General features: G+C 54.5%; 7 protein-coding genes across 7 annotated transcripts; 3 read left to right on the top strand and 4 right to left on the bottom strand.

Annotated features, from left to right (window-relative positions):
- Nucleotides 1-1,088: 1,088 nt before the first annotated feature.
- On the bottom strand, nt 1,089-2,780 carry B0T26DRAFT_753156 (allantoinase; the record flags this gene model as incomplete). The annotated part of the gene is made up of 2 exons (XM_060445634.1): nt 1,089-2,186; nt 2,250-2,780. 2 exons carry the CDS (start codon nt 2,778-2,780, stop codon nt 1,089-1,091), a joined length of 1,629 nt encoding a protein of 542 aa, XP_060294311.1.
- Nucleotides 2,781-4,628: 1,848 nt separating this feature from the next.
- Nucleotides 4,629-5,045, top strand: B0T26DRAFT_753155 (uncharacterized protein; the record flags this gene model as incomplete). Its single annotated transcript, XM_060445633.1, has 2 exons — nt 4,629-4,919; nt 5,031-5,045. 2 exons carry the CDS (start codon nt 4,629-4,631, stop codon nt 5,043-5,045), a joined length of 306 nt encoding a protein of 101 aa, XP_060294310.1.
- Nucleotides 5,046-5,884: 839 nt separating this feature from the next.
- On the top strand, nt 5,885-6,649 carry B0T26DRAFT_677381 (uncharacterized protein; the record flags this gene model as incomplete). Its single annotated transcript, XM_060440093.1, has 1 exon — nt 5,885-6,649. The coding sequence occupies one exon, from the start codon at nt 5,885-5,887 to the stop codon at nt 6,647-6,649; it is 765 nt and encodes a 254-aa protein (XP_060294309.1).
- Nucleotides 6,650-6,892: 243 nt separating this feature from the next.
- Nucleotides 6,893-8,820, bottom strand: B0T26DRAFT_715842 (uncharacterized protein). Its single transcript, XM_060442253.1, has 5 exons — nt 8,018-8,820; nt 7,829-7,938; nt 7,724-7,755; nt 7,470-7,639; nt 6,893-7,415 (listed from the first exon to the last, which is right to left on the bottom strand). Exons 1-5 carry the CDS (start codon nt 8,700-8,702, stop codon nt 7,366-7,368), a joined length of 1,047 nt encoding a protein of 348 aa, XP_060294308.1. The 5' UTR covers nt 8,703-8,820; the 3' UTR covers nt 6,893-7,365.
- A 114-nt stretch (nt 8,821-8,934) lies between these two features.
- B0T26DRAFT_677379 (uncharacterized protein) lies at nt 8,935-9,666 on the bottom strand (the record flags this gene model as incomplete). The annotated part of the gene is made up of 1 exon (XM_060440092.1): nt 8,935-9,666. One exon carries the CDS (start codon nt 9,664-9,666, stop codon nt 8,935-8,937), a length of 732 nt encoding a protein of 243 aa, XP_060294307.1.
- Nucleotides 9,667-10,346: 680 nt separating this feature from the next.
- Nucleotides 10,347-11,783, bottom strand: B0T26DRAFT_677378 (isoprenoid synthase domain-containing protein; the record flags this gene model as incomplete). Its single annotated transcript, XM_060440091.1, has 2 exons — nt 10,347-10,508; nt 10,566-11,783. The coding sequence occupies 2 exons, from the start codon at nt 11,781-11,783 to the stop codon at nt 10,347-10,349; spliced, it is 1,380 nt and encodes a 459-aa protein (XP_060294306.1).
- Nucleotides 11,784-12,309: 526 nt separating this feature from the next.
- On the top strand, nt 12,310-13,184 carry B0T26DRAFT_649401 (endoplasmic reticulum-based factor for assembly of V-ATPase-domain-containing protein; the record flags this gene model as incomplete). The annotated part of the gene is made up of 2 exons (XM_060438088.1): nt 12,310-12,573; nt 12,627-13,184. 2 exons carry the CDS (start codon nt 12,310-12,312, stop codon nt 13,182-13,184), a joined length of 822 nt encoding a protein of 273 aa, XP_060294305.1.
- Nucleotides 13,185-13,218: the final 34 nt, after the last annotated feature.

Below are 13,218 nucleotides of genomic sequence, written 5' to 3'. Positions count from 1 at the left end.
TGGTGTATCCACACCGTATTTTGAGTCTGTACTCCGTACCGTACATGTGCATGTACTTGTGCCGCAGCCCCAGCCCTCAGCCAAGGTATGCATATGGTATTGTACCAGGGTACGGAGTATCCGTAACTGCGACAAGAGGTGCTTAACTGAGCAGAGATGCATCGCATCGTCGCATCATCAATATATCAGCCCGTCCTGGCAGGACACCTAGGATGTGAGTGAATGTTGGCTACCATCACAAGAGAGGAGACACCCAAGTCGGAATTTGCATTGGGCTCAGTCAAGGCAATTAGAGTTGAGGTTGGCCGCCCGAAGAGGCCGCCAAAATTCAGGGGTGTTCGCGGAGATTCTTGCTACCTTTGGTTACCTTCAATCGGAAGCCAACGTCCATCCACGGAGGTCCAAAGACCAGATGTGCACGTGCCACGTCAAAGAGGAATTAGAAGGCGGGCACTCTGCCTTGATTTATGTGCTACATGGATGGATGGATGTACGAGGTTCGACTTTCCAGCTCTTAAACGGAATGCTCTTCACTAACTTCATTTCTCTGCTCTAGAGCTGCCTACTAGGGACCTACCTTAGCCGCCGACTAACTTGCCTTACGCAAGAAAGTGCGGTCAGGTAGGTTCCCTGAAGGTAATCTCTAGGCAATATCGTTCCTATGCTGCAAAATACATTTCTGGAGAATTTTAGTCATCTTCAGTTTCTTTCCCGATTCCCTAGTCTCGAGTTCCCAGTCTTGTGCCATACTCCAAAACCAGGCAGGGAGCCGCAACCCCTCACTTTTTTCTTCTCTCGCAGGAATACATACTCGCCCCTTTTCCGCCCAGCAACGCCAAGCTACCCAGGGACCCAAGGTAGGTAGATACCACAGGTGCCGTCAGAAAGGCTGGTAGGAGATTTCCCCCCGACTGACGAGGTTCCCCGAAATGATCCGCACATGCCTGGTAATAATGGGGCGGTCATACTTATGCTGCCACATCTAGACTTATTCGTCATCTGGTGTGGATCAGCCGCCCACCTTCCCAAAGGTAGGAACCATATTTCTGCCCATAAAGGCGAGAGGGTAAGAGGTATTCCGATACGCTTTACCCTGCCCTCTTTTCCACAATGGCTCTGCCTACCGGTTTCCCGCCGATGAAGCCATCGTTTGCGCCGCCCAACCGGAAAACGTTCTGGCCCCTCAGCCACGTCTCGTGGACTCTCCCTCTGAAGGTATGCCCCTCCCAAGGCGAGCACCTGTTCTTCCAGCGCATGTCGTGCGCACGCAACGTCCACTCATCGGCGTCGTCAAACACGCAAATATCAGCGTCCATGCCCACTCTGAGTGCACCCTTGCTATGCGACAGTCCCACCTGCTTTGCCGTGGCCTGGGAGCACATGCGGACTATGTCGACAATGGATGGCACCTTGTCACCCTGGCCTGAGCGTTCAGCAGCGGTAGTGTACAAGATGGGCAGCCCGAGGCCGACTGAAGACACGCCACCCCACGCCGCAAAGAAGTCGCCTCGACCCTTGCTCGTGAAAGCCGGCAAAGCATTTGTGGCGTCGTCCCTGGGCAAGGTCATGTCAATGCCGGAGTCGGAATGGCGCATGGCCGTCCGGTGCTCGTCCACGTGCTGCACTTGCTCGAGGTGAGCCGGCAATAGCTTGAGTTCGGGCGTACACGGCGAGTGATCCGAGACAATAGTTCTAATGCAACTGTCGTCGGCGACTAGTTCTTCCCACAGTCGGTCCTGGTTTGTCTGTGACCGGATTGGCGGGCAGCACTTGTGTCGCGTATCGCCATCCTCAATGCTATCGGAGGCGAAGCCCAGGTAGTGGAAGCATGTCTCGGCCGTGATATTGATGCCTCTCTCTCGAGCTTTCCGCAGGATCGGCAGACACTCTATGGCAGACAGATGGACAATATGGAGATGGAGCTGAGGCGCGAGCACCGCAAGCGCCAGGATCTCCTCGACGGCATATGTCTCAAATGCTGGCGGACGCGACTCCAAGAAGGTGTTGTAGCTGGCCAGCTCACCGTGGGGTGCCAGAGGAGGAAAGGAGCTTTGGACCGAGTCGCCAACAGAGTCGGAGATTGGGGGGATCATCTCGGCGTGGAACATTAATGTTGTGGGCGTATCCTTGAGAGTCGTCATTGCCAGCGAGATGTCCGTTGAGGACACGGCAGGAAACTCGTCAACCTTGGGGCGGGATGTTAGCCGACTGTCAGAGCGGTAGCCAAGGACACACCGCGCGACACTCACCCCCGAATCTATGAGGAAGCCTTTGAAGCCGCGGACTCCGGCCTCGACAAGGGGCAGCAGTTCATGGGCATTTCCGGGGATTACGCCCCCATAGAAGCCGACATCTACCCAGCACTGGCCTTGGCTCGCGGCAAGCTTGGCTCTGAAGCCGTCGACCGTGGTTGTGGGGGGGATGGCGTTCAGCGGCATGTCGACGACGGTAGTGACGCCGCCCGAGGCAGCGGCCCTGGTTCCGGTATTGAAGCCTTCCCATTCCGTGCGGCCCGGCTCGTTGAGATGGACGTGGGCATCAACCAGGCCAGGGAGCAGTAGCTTCGGGGAGTGGTCTACGTATGTGGTCGAAGGCGGAAAAAAGGTCCGGGGTAATACGCTGGGAACTACCGACACTATCTTGCCCGTGATGGGCGACACGGAGATGGTAGCCGGCGTCAGGAGCAGCGAGTCGTCTGGGAGTGTGATAATGGCCCTCGTCGAGACCAGGACCACGAGGGGCCCAGCGCTGGAGGCGGGAAGCAGTGTGGATGCGGCCATGTCTTTGACGATATGAAAAGAGATGGAGACCAAGAGCCAGCGGCGGTAAGACGCGAGAGAGCCAGGGGCAGGTCAAGCAGGAATGGTATGTACGGCCGGGCAAGAACACAGAGTGCACAGAACAGCAGGTGAGCAGGTGAGCAGGGCAGCGGTGGCTTAAAGTACGGACAGCTTCAGGGCCGGCCGGGTGTTCGCGGGATGAGTCTCGGCCAGGTCCTCGAAACCCGCTTACGAGCAGATATAAAGAGATGGGGGCTTATCGCAAGTCGCGGGGTGTGCGGGCCGGGGCTCTGATAAGGCCGGGAATGCGGTGGGACGAAACTCAGGTCGTGTGTTTGAACGGCCAACAAAGACGCGACCTCCCGGGACAAGAGAAATGGATACAGCAGAAGGGAAGAGAAAGTGCAATGAACCTAGGTTATAAACAAGTAAAATACACAGTAGTATAGTAGCCGCGGCTGCTTACTCAAAAGCCTACCTCCCTACCAAAACATGGTGAACCTTACCTCCGTTCGCTTCTCGTATGAGCGAGGGAGGGCCTGGAAGTCCGGAATGGGACAGAAAGTTGGCTGATGCGGCCGTTGCACGCCTCACGGGCTTGCTCCCACGCTACCATTACCCCAGACACCTTGTCATGTCCCCCGGCATGCGTGGAGGTGTGCGCACTGGTTCTAATCTGTCCGTCCAGGCAATTGGGTGGCAGAGGAGATTCACACTTCTGCGTCAGAGTCTGTCGCCTACGGTCCTGGTTATCGGATGAATGCCAAGACCCAAGGAATGACAGCCGACACGAGAGCGAGGAAGACCCTGCGCTCCCGAGCAAGTCTTATCGAGATTGGCTGATTGGCTGTATTTTAAAGTTTATCTGTTTCCGTCTGTTCACGCTATGCAGTACGCAGGAGGTGGGATCGAGGCAGATCGATGCGTCGTTTTTAGTCCGGTGCAAGCACGAGCCTCATAGTGGCCAGGGCCCCTGTACTTTTCTTTTTTAGGCAAGCCCACTGGGGATGACCTAGCCAACAAGCGCAGAGCTTCCAATTAGATCGTCCATCCTAGCTCGGCGCATCCGCTTTCGGTGGTTGCTTGATTGTGTGTTGCTTTACTACTCGAGTTTCTATCGAGTAACCATCGAGTAATTATCGAGTAAAAATCGGCTCACCGTCCATCGAGCAAGCTAGGCCGAGCCTCGTTACGCAATATATTGTCGGCTCGCCCTTCACAGGGCCGGCAAATAGCAGGGACTCAGCCACGCCCACCCAGCGTCGGCACGGTTCTCGCCGTAATCGGTCAACGTATGACATGTGCCTCTACACTTGGCTGTCGAAGTGAATTTTCTAGCCAAGGTACCTGGGATTCCTGTCCGGGGTACCTACCTGGGTTCAGATGAGGAATGTCTGTCTCCTGAGTTGGATACTTCCTAAGGTTCCAAGTTGTTTTGATCAACGGGCCGCTGGTCAGCTCCTTAGTCGCCGCACACTATCACTCGCCACCTAGCTGAGATGAACTTTTTTCTAGACTTGCTGCGCAAGCACCGATACAAAACTTTTGTTTGCTTTTGTTTACTCGAGGAGCGACTTCCACAATTAGATACAACACACACACTAAAATGAATGGGCACATAAAAGACTTTTACTCCAAGGAATAGAGCTACCACAACCGTTATTGACCTCAGTCCCGAGGAGCAGACACTTCCAGCGGGGCTCCCATGGGCCAGGAGAGGAGTCTGAAGATTCGAACATAGTAGAATAGTCGTGCTGCCAGGCGATGGTAGGCGACAGGGATCAGATTTGCGACCCGGACCGCCAGTTTTACAGATACTAGGCACAGTTCTAGATAATAGGCTTGCCTATGCAAGACCAGAAGAAACAACTCCGTAATGCTCGCAAGCTGAGGGTGACCTGGATCAAGGAGTACGATATCACCCAATTCAAGAAACACGTCCTCAATCACGAAGAGAAGGCCATAGCGCGCAATATCGAGGCGCATGAGAGGAAGATTGCCGCATGTTTGAAGAAGACCAATGAGCAGCTTGCCAAGGAGCAATCTATGGCACTAGCAGAGAAGCGTAAGCTCGAGGAGAAACAAGCCGCAGATTTGAAGAGAGTCGAGGATATGAAAGCCGAGGAGAAAGAGAAAGAGGTATCTAAGGCAGCTGAAAAGGAGAAAAAGAGTCACCCAGTTCATTCGGGTAATCAAGGAGAGGATCCGCTCGTCTCTTGGTTAATACGCCCTTACCAACAAAACATCTAGGAAATCCATGTCTGATGAAGGTCTTTAAACCTCCTATCGATGTTTGATACGGCCAGCATGAGCCTGACATGGATGTGTCTTCAACATAATATGTTCGCTATTCCTCTTCAAAGGCCGTCTTGACTTATCAAGGCATTCACATTTTGGTAGACTTACCTCCCATTTTTCTCAATTCCACATTATTCCGGCCAGCTCGCAAATATAAGTCTAGGTTCCTACCTGACTATCGTTCAGACTGAGCATAAAACCCTCTTTCCTATTTCTACATCTCAGTTCTGCTCTTTAACCTAAACTTTTATCCACGAACATCACCGGCTCACTTCTCCAGCACAAGAACACATCTCGAAGAGACGAACTGGCCGTCGGAGGCCCATCATTTTCCAGGAATAGTATGTTTCTTTCCATCCGATACGCCACTCTTTCCTCCGGACGAAGCGGCGTTTCGCCTGTTCAGGACTATCTCAGAAGCTTGACCACTGACAACTTCACAAAGCAAACCACCCTAGCGCCCATCAACGAAGTAAGGATATAAGTCATCGTCGCATCTCAACTTGAATATCTTCCTGCGCCTCACAAACGCCACAGCCTTGGAGGCTTTTAAACACTACCTTACACATGAGCAGCCCCGACCGCCAACCCTGAACTCATCCTGACTGACTATCTGCCGTGGATTTCTACCCACAAATTCCGCACGCAATTTCATCATTCCCTCACAACCGACCCCGGCATGATCTCCCACTTATCTCCCCTCTCAATACTCTTCTGAATCGGGATACCGCCCGCCTGAGGCTAGACGCAAAAGTATACGACGCCTCAGAACACATAAACGCTAAAGAGATATAATTGAGCTTAAGATGGACTGCATCGTCCTGGCCTTCGGCGCTCGCCGCCGCGTTATTGCGCGGCCCGACACGTACGGCGAGCTCCTCACTCAGGCTCGCCAAATCTACGACATCGACGCGGGCATCAAATTCCACCCGTGTATGGAGTACCGCCTTGCCTCGGGCACCGTCGTCAAGGTCGAGGTCGACGCCTCGGCCTACTCGCTGGTCAAGGACGGCACCGAGGTCCGCTGCGAGCTCGTCCACGAGCAGCACAACCCCAAATTCCAGGTCTCGGCCCAGCAGCAGGTCGGCTCGGACACCCCAGGGTGGGGCCACACCATCGGCGCCGCGCCAGGGCACGAGGCCCAGGGCGGCCGGAAGAGCGCCGGTGAGCACCAGAGATCGCCGCTAGCTGCCAATCAGAGCTGCAGCAGCAGCAGCAGCAACAACAGCAACAGCAATAGCAACAGCAACAGCAACAGCAACAACCAGACGGAGCCCACGAGCGCCCCCGCCTCCTCCCCCTCGCTGGTAGTAAGCGCCAGGCCGGCGTCGCACTCGGGGTTCTCCCCCTCTGGCAGCCCGCGAGTGGCGGGCACCTTCGCGCTGTCGATGCCAGCACAACCGGTGCCGAGCACCTGGGTCCCGTACCCATCGAACTTCGACGACAGCCCGACGCGCAAGCGGCGTCAGGGAATGAAGACGACGCGCCGGAAGATCCCAGCATGGAAGAAGCCCAAGGTCTCGAGCGCGACCTTTGCGAACCCCGAGGACGAGAAGCCGGCCCAGATTTAATCCGGGCGAGGTTTTTTTTTTCTTTAACCAACCCCCTTTTTTCCTGCCGAGCCTGCTCCCGTCGCGTTTGACGGCAGCCGAGTCGACTCAGTCGAGTCGACCACCCCCGCCGGCCTTTTTTTCGTTTCGTTTTCTCCGCTTTCTTTTCTCGACGCCTCGCCCTTGTCGTAGAAAGACTCCTTTCTTCATTTCCGTTACCTAGCGTCCCCTTTTTTACACAGTTGTTTCCTATGTTTGGGGGGCAGGGTATCTATACAAGACATCCACCTATTCATTATTAGTCAACCCTACGCACTACTCAACTCTATCATTTCTACAGGCTAGGGTTTAGTTTAGCCTTTTTCTTTTTTATCTCGAGTAGTAGACTAGGTCTACACTCTTATTTTTACCGAAGAGAAGATGGGAGCCGAAGCAGATGCTCGCATCGGTTTCTATTTTGACAGTTACTCCCAATTTCCTTTAGCTAGGAAGTTAGGAAAAAAAGACGAAAATGGTTCACATCTATTTACAACCCTGATGGTGTCGTGGTGCTTCTCTTGCTGTCATTTACAATCACTTTGTGAGTTTCGAGCGTGTAATCCCAGAGCTTGCCGTCTCAGCCAACACACAGCCCCTATTCTCGGCATCTGTCTCTTCGTCTCGGCTGGACATCTGCCTAGCTTAATAGTAGACGCCTTGTTCATGGCGGACGAGGGGAAAAGGCTAGAACATAACGGCTACAGTTTCGAGACCTCGTCCGGACTTTTGACTTCGACGAGGAGCTTCCCTGGGCCAAAGTTAGATGGCTCCGTTCCTCTTCTAACTAGTTCGGAGCACTTGCCTGTGTTGGCGCCTTGGAATAGACGAGATAGAGCACCTTCGGCGACAGCTAGGCCGCCCGGGACGACGGTTCCCTTCCTCTGAATCTTACCCTCCCCTAACCACTGCGCAAGCTGCTGCCGTGCGGCTGGGTATTCGGGAATGTAGTCAAACACAATGAAGCCTTCCATTCTGTAGTTTCTGTGTTAGACTAATATGGTGCTCACCCTTGGGGGGCAAGAGCTGGGGGGAGAAGTTGCCGAGCTCGTTACGCACCTGATCCTTTGAGCGATGATGGAGGAGATGTTCTGTCGCGGTTGGTCGCTCACTGTTAGCTAACGTGCCCGCTCAGATATACTGGACAATTTGCGAATAACTCGCCTTGAGACCATATGGCGATTCTGCATTGTACCCACTGATGCCACCGCACATGACGAAGCGAGCGTTCTTCTTAGCGCGGCCAAGGGCCATATCCAGCTGCTCGCCGCCCACTACAATGTCAAAGCCACCCTTGGCATCAGATTAACAACGCAGATGACATAGGGGCTTGAATATGGCAGGGGAACCTGCCGTTGTCGAAGAAAACATCGATATATCCCGGGGTGGCCTCCTTGAACTTGGTCTTGAAGTCGGGGTCCTTGTAGTTTAGAGCCTCGTCGAGCCCTAGCTCCTCCTTCAACCACCGGACCTTCTCGTCGCTGCCTACCGTGCCCACGACGCGGGCACCCGAGATCTTGGCGATCTGGGCGGCGACACTGCCTGTAGCGCCCGCGGCGGCCGAAACAACAACCGAATCCCCGGGCTTGGGCTGTCCGATCCGGGTCATACCGAAATAAGCCGTCAGGCCGGTAGGGCCCAGCACGCCCAGCAGATCCGTGAGCTTGCCGTTGGGTGGTAATGGAAACGGGGGCTCAACAAGGGTTTCGGGCAAGATGGCCACTTCCCGAAAGCCAATGGTGGCCACGACGATGTCGCCGGCTCGGGCTTTTGCCGACTTGGAGGCAATGACTCGGGAGATGGCATTGCCACGCATTACCTCTCCGATGCCCACGGGGGGCACGTAGGAGCGGCGGTCGTTTAGCCAACCACGCATTGCCGGATCGAGAGACAGGTAGAGGCTCTCGAGAAGCAGCTGGCCATCCTTCAGGTCTGCTTCCGTTGGTGCGGCTACCGTCCTCTGCCGAAAGGTCTGGCCGGGGACGATGCTGCCCTTGGGGCGCTCTGCGAGCTCAATCTGGAGAGACTGGCGGGCCATGGTAATTAATCGTCGTGATATATGGTGTTGGTGTCCTCACTGCGGTGTTCTACTCTTACGACTGTAGTAGTTCCGGTAGAGCTCCATTGGAGCACCTTGGAAGGAGGGGGGGGGGGGGGGAAGGGAAGTGAAAACCCCACTCAAGAAGCAACCCCGCTTGCATTGGTTGCATCATGTATTGAATGGAAACATCGTCAGGTACTACAGATACGTGTTGTTAAACCTCGCCGTGTCACCCAGCGGCCTCTGGGCCTTCCCAGTTAACTGCCCCCCAAGACGTGTTGAGCCCCTGGCCAGGCACGCAGGCCATCCCGACATCACCAACGACGCAGGGTTTGTTTAGCTGTCGGAACTCGAGGTTGCCGCCCCAGCATGCGCGGCCCATACGCAAGGCAGCGTTTGTGTAGTCCCTTTCGTGCATCTCAAAACACCACCAGCTGTTGTCACGCAGTGCACATTGTCCCTGACATCCTGTTTTGAGCCCATGCGCTGTACATAGCGAGTCTGCTGCTGCTTCTGGCCTGCCTGGATTGAGCTCCTCGCTGCATTGGAGTTCTGCTGCACCAGCGCCGGTGCCGGAAGGCAGGTCGGTGGGCTGTGGCTTGGCAATGGCCCAAGTCTCGGGGACTGTAGCCACAAAGGACGTGATGGACGTGCTTCTCTCGCCGTCGGAGTACGATATGCGGTCCTCCCAAGTAACGTGAGAGACAACCATTTCGGTGACCGTCGTGGGCAATGTGGCGACAGGCGGTTCGTATGATGTGACTGTCTTGGTGGTAATAAGCGTAATCTTGCGAGGATTGATGAACTGGTAGTACGTAACGGAGCTCTCTGTCGTTGACCATATTCTTGTCTTCGTTGCCAGGGACGCCGCCGCGGCTTTCGAGGTTGCCAGAGACGGCGAGGCGCCGATAATCCCCTCCGTAAACGCCGAAGCACAGAGAAACAAGCCTTGAAATTTCATGTCGCCAACAAAGTCAGGTAGCACACCCTCATCGCCGATATCACAACCAGGCCAGAACACAGGCCATTAGCAAAAAGACAAGGCAGGAGGGGAAATGGAAACGAGGACAAGCGGCCATCCTCCGTAGAGAGGGGGGTTACTGCTCCGGTCCTGTCCAGCACGGACAAATCTCTGTCTATTTATCCGGGAAAGTAGCCAGACCGAGCCACCTAGAGATCCGAGTTATGAACTCGAAACTGGCGGTTATAGGAGCGCACCTCGATGTTATATGGCTATATTGCTGTACGCCTATCGAGTTGCCAGCACAACATAGAAATTCAGCGACGGGCGCTCGGCCGGCGTAGCATTTCCACATCATCCGCAGTCTGACGTTTGGTGTATGGCGAGATGTGATTTGCGTTCACGCGACTCCCACTGGCAATCAGTTCATTGAGCTGAGTTTTGGCCGTGACATTGCGTCGTTGCCCTCGTTGCACCGGATGTGCATATGGAACGTACCCAACAAGCAAAACAAGACAAAGAAAAAAATATACATCTGGGTATGCCGGGTCCTTCTCTTTTTGTACATCAGCCGCAAGGCTGTCCGTCTATGTTTTATTTTCCCGTATGCAACAGGCTCGTTAAAATTTGGATGTCTCTCTTGTTAGTACAGATGCTCTATTTAGACTGGAGCATACTCTTTATTTTTGCCGTTTTAATGTCTTGACAGCCATCTCTATTAAGCCGTTCTTGGCCTCGCTGTCTGGGAATGGGCGAATGGCAGCAATCGCCTGCTCTGCATAGTCTTCGGCAAGGGCCCTTGTCTGCTTAATGCCGTCGCTTTGCATGACCAGGTCTCGGGCCTGGCGATTTCTGTTAGCAGTATTACCAACGATATTAAAGACAGTGCAGAGAATCACCCTGGTGACGTCGCCATCCTTCGCAAACTTCCTCCCAACTAGAGCGCCAAGCTCCGGCATTGTCTTCCACGCAAAAAGAAGCGGCGCTGTTGCCAACCCGAGCTCCAAATCAGCCCCGGCAGGCTTGCCTAGCTCCCGCTCGCTCCTAGTGTAGTCGAGCATGTCGTCCACAAGCTGAAAAGCGAGCCCAAGGTTCTTACCATAACTGTATGCCGCATCAACTGTCTGGGCATCTGAACCGCCCAGTAACGCCGCGGCACGGCAACTCTTGCTAATGAGTGACGCCGTTTTCAGGTACGTCTTCTGGAGGTAATATGTGAGTGCGTCTTCGGACCACCGCGGGTTTGCCTCGTCGCGTGCCGTGTTCTTCAGCTGCATAAACTCGCCCTCGACAAGGTTGGCGATAACGGTAGCCAAGAGTTCGACAACCTCAGCATGACGCAAGCGAGCGAGGGCGACGGACGCTCGACCAAGCAGGAAATCACCTGCCAGAACCGCCATTTTGTTCCCAAACTCGAGATTCGCCGACGGCGACCCACGGCGTGACACGGAGTGATCTATGACATCGTCGTGCAACAGAGAGGCCGTGTGGATCAGCTCTGTGATCTCAGCAAGTCGCCGCTGGGAGGGCAGGATATCGCGGTCGGTCGAGGCGGGCTCATTATCGGCGCCCGCAGATGGGTTGAAGTCGGACAGTATTGAAAGGGGAGAAATCGACGAGTCGATAGCGGCCGTGGCTTGCAGGGTTGTTGAGTGCTGCCGTTGAGGCGTTTTGGGGCAGAGCGACGTGGCTTGCGACATGAGAAGGACTATTAACGGTCGGACGTGTTTTCCCTCTGCCTGCGTGTAATACTTTGCTGCGCGATCAAGGGAAGGGTGGCCAGAGCCGAGAAGCTTCCTGATGTTGCCCGTCAGAAACTTCATCTCCTTGGCCACGATGCGGAGCGGGTCGACCGAGGGCAAGTCGCCCTTGGTAGCGCGGGATATTGCGTTGGTCACTACATTTCCCGCTACAGAGACAGCGGCAGCCCAGGCCGACGATCTCCTCCTCGCCGAATGGTGGAGTGTTTTTCGGTGGGGGATGCTGACGCCGGGGATGAGATACGTTGTTCTGGGGGGTTCTGAGGGTGAGCATCTGGACAACGAACTGAGCCGAGGAGCTCGTCTAGCTGCTGCTGCGTGGCGCACGACCGTTGAAGCTCCCGTCTGGAGCTGCATGTTTTCGTCCGTCTATTGAAAAAAAATGGCCAATTGACTGCCAGGGGTCAGGTTGAGGTCTTTCGGGGCATCTGAGAAGGTTTTGAGAGACTGGACCTGCCGACGTCGATCGGGTCGGGTGCTGGCGGTTGAACCGTGCAACAGTGATTTAGAAATCCCGAAAACTTCCTTTCTCGATTATATGGGACGGAAATACGGATATCTTTCCTCCATGGGGCGTTCGCGCCAGACCGGCAGAATTGAGCTAGCCTAATACGGATACTTAGCTGATGTTATATTCCTTGGCGCTGTTACACTACGGCGGGAAGAAAGCTCCCAGGCTCCCTAGCTGATCCTTGCTCTCGGACCAAAGCACTGCACTTAGCCCGGGAAGTTCTCCATTGATGACCCAACCAAGTACGTACTCCGTTCTAACTCGGGTCCTTGTGGTATTTTAGCTCCTATGAACCATCGCACTGCCGTCTGCAACTTCCCTTTACTCCCGGAGACTTTGTCACTGAGCCTTTTCGATACTTGTTCTTGCAACATGGTGCTTCTCACAATGACTTCTTCCATTGTGGAAGGCCTGTCTGTGTGGAGTCAGTTGGCTTCTACACATAAAGAAAAGTTGTTGCAGCGCGAGAATGAGCCTTCACTCGACGGCTCCAGCATTGGCAATCCCATTTCACACAGCCAAATCGTCGATCTATGGGCATCCCTCAGAGATGCTGGAAGCAACGAATACAGCCTTGAAAGGTTATTAAATGGCGCCAAAGTCTACGATCCTCCGCCGCCGCCGAAACCCGAGCCAGTAAGTTCACACCAACTACGTGCCACCTTTTTTCAGGGGCTGACGTTACAAAGTCGAACGAATACAAAGCTTTGATGGCTCGTCTCCGCCGCGATGAGGAACAGCGCATCTACGGACGCATGATGAATACAGCGTCGCCGCTGGAATCTTTTTCTCAGCGCGGGTCCGGCGGCGCTGGCATGATACACGCCTTTGCCGAGGTCAACCGACCAGGCCAGGAGGCAGACATTGGCGATGACGACGTCACGTTTAATGATGTGCACCGCCAGCTGATGCTCATGCTCAACTTTATAGTGAGCATCCTGGGGGTTGCCGCCACGCTCTGGATTTTAGCCAGGTGGTGGAGCACGCCGGCTAGGCTCTTTTTAACGATAGGTGGAAGCATATTGGTTGGGATCGCCGAGGTTGTTGTGTACTCAGGATACATATGGAATCTCGGTGAGGCTAAAAAGAAGGACAAGACCTTACGTGAAGTCAAGGAGGTAGTGCAAACATGGGTTGTCGGCACCGAGAAGGATGGCGAGAGCGAGTTTGCCATTGCGAAGGAGAAGGTCCCGTCAGAGGAGTTAAACTTGCGGAGACGAAAGGAGAGAACTCACGTGCACGATTGATGGTATTTGTACGAAATTCATGTGAGGGCTCTCT

This window comes from Lasiosphaeria miniovina, assembly GCF_030549165.1.
Source record: "Lasiosphaeria miniovina strain SMH2392-1A chromosome Unknown B0T26scaffold_5, whole genome shotgun sequence".
Lineage (NCBI taxonomy): Eukaryota > Fungi > Ascomycota > Sordariomycetes > Sordariales > Lasiosphaeriaceae > Lasiosphaeria > Lasiosphaeria miniovina.
The sequence above is the reverse complement of the archived record's forward strand: the minus strand, read 5'-3'. Positions and strand labels throughout refer to the sequence as shown.

Coding starts and splice junctions, on each gene's coding strand:
- B0T26DRAFT_715842 (XM_060442253.1), bottom strand. CDS start 8,702: ATGGCCCGCCAGTCTCTCCAGATTGAGCTCGCAGAGCGCCCCAAGGGC. Junction 7,939..8,017: donor CGATGTTTTCTTCGACAACG/GCAGGTTCCCCT, acceptor TTGACATTGTAG/TGGGCGGCGAGCAGCTGGAT. Junction 7,416..7,469: donor ATTCCAAGGCGCCAACACAG/GCAAGTGCTCCG, acceptor ACTTTGGCCCAG/GGAAGCTCCTCGTCGAAGTC.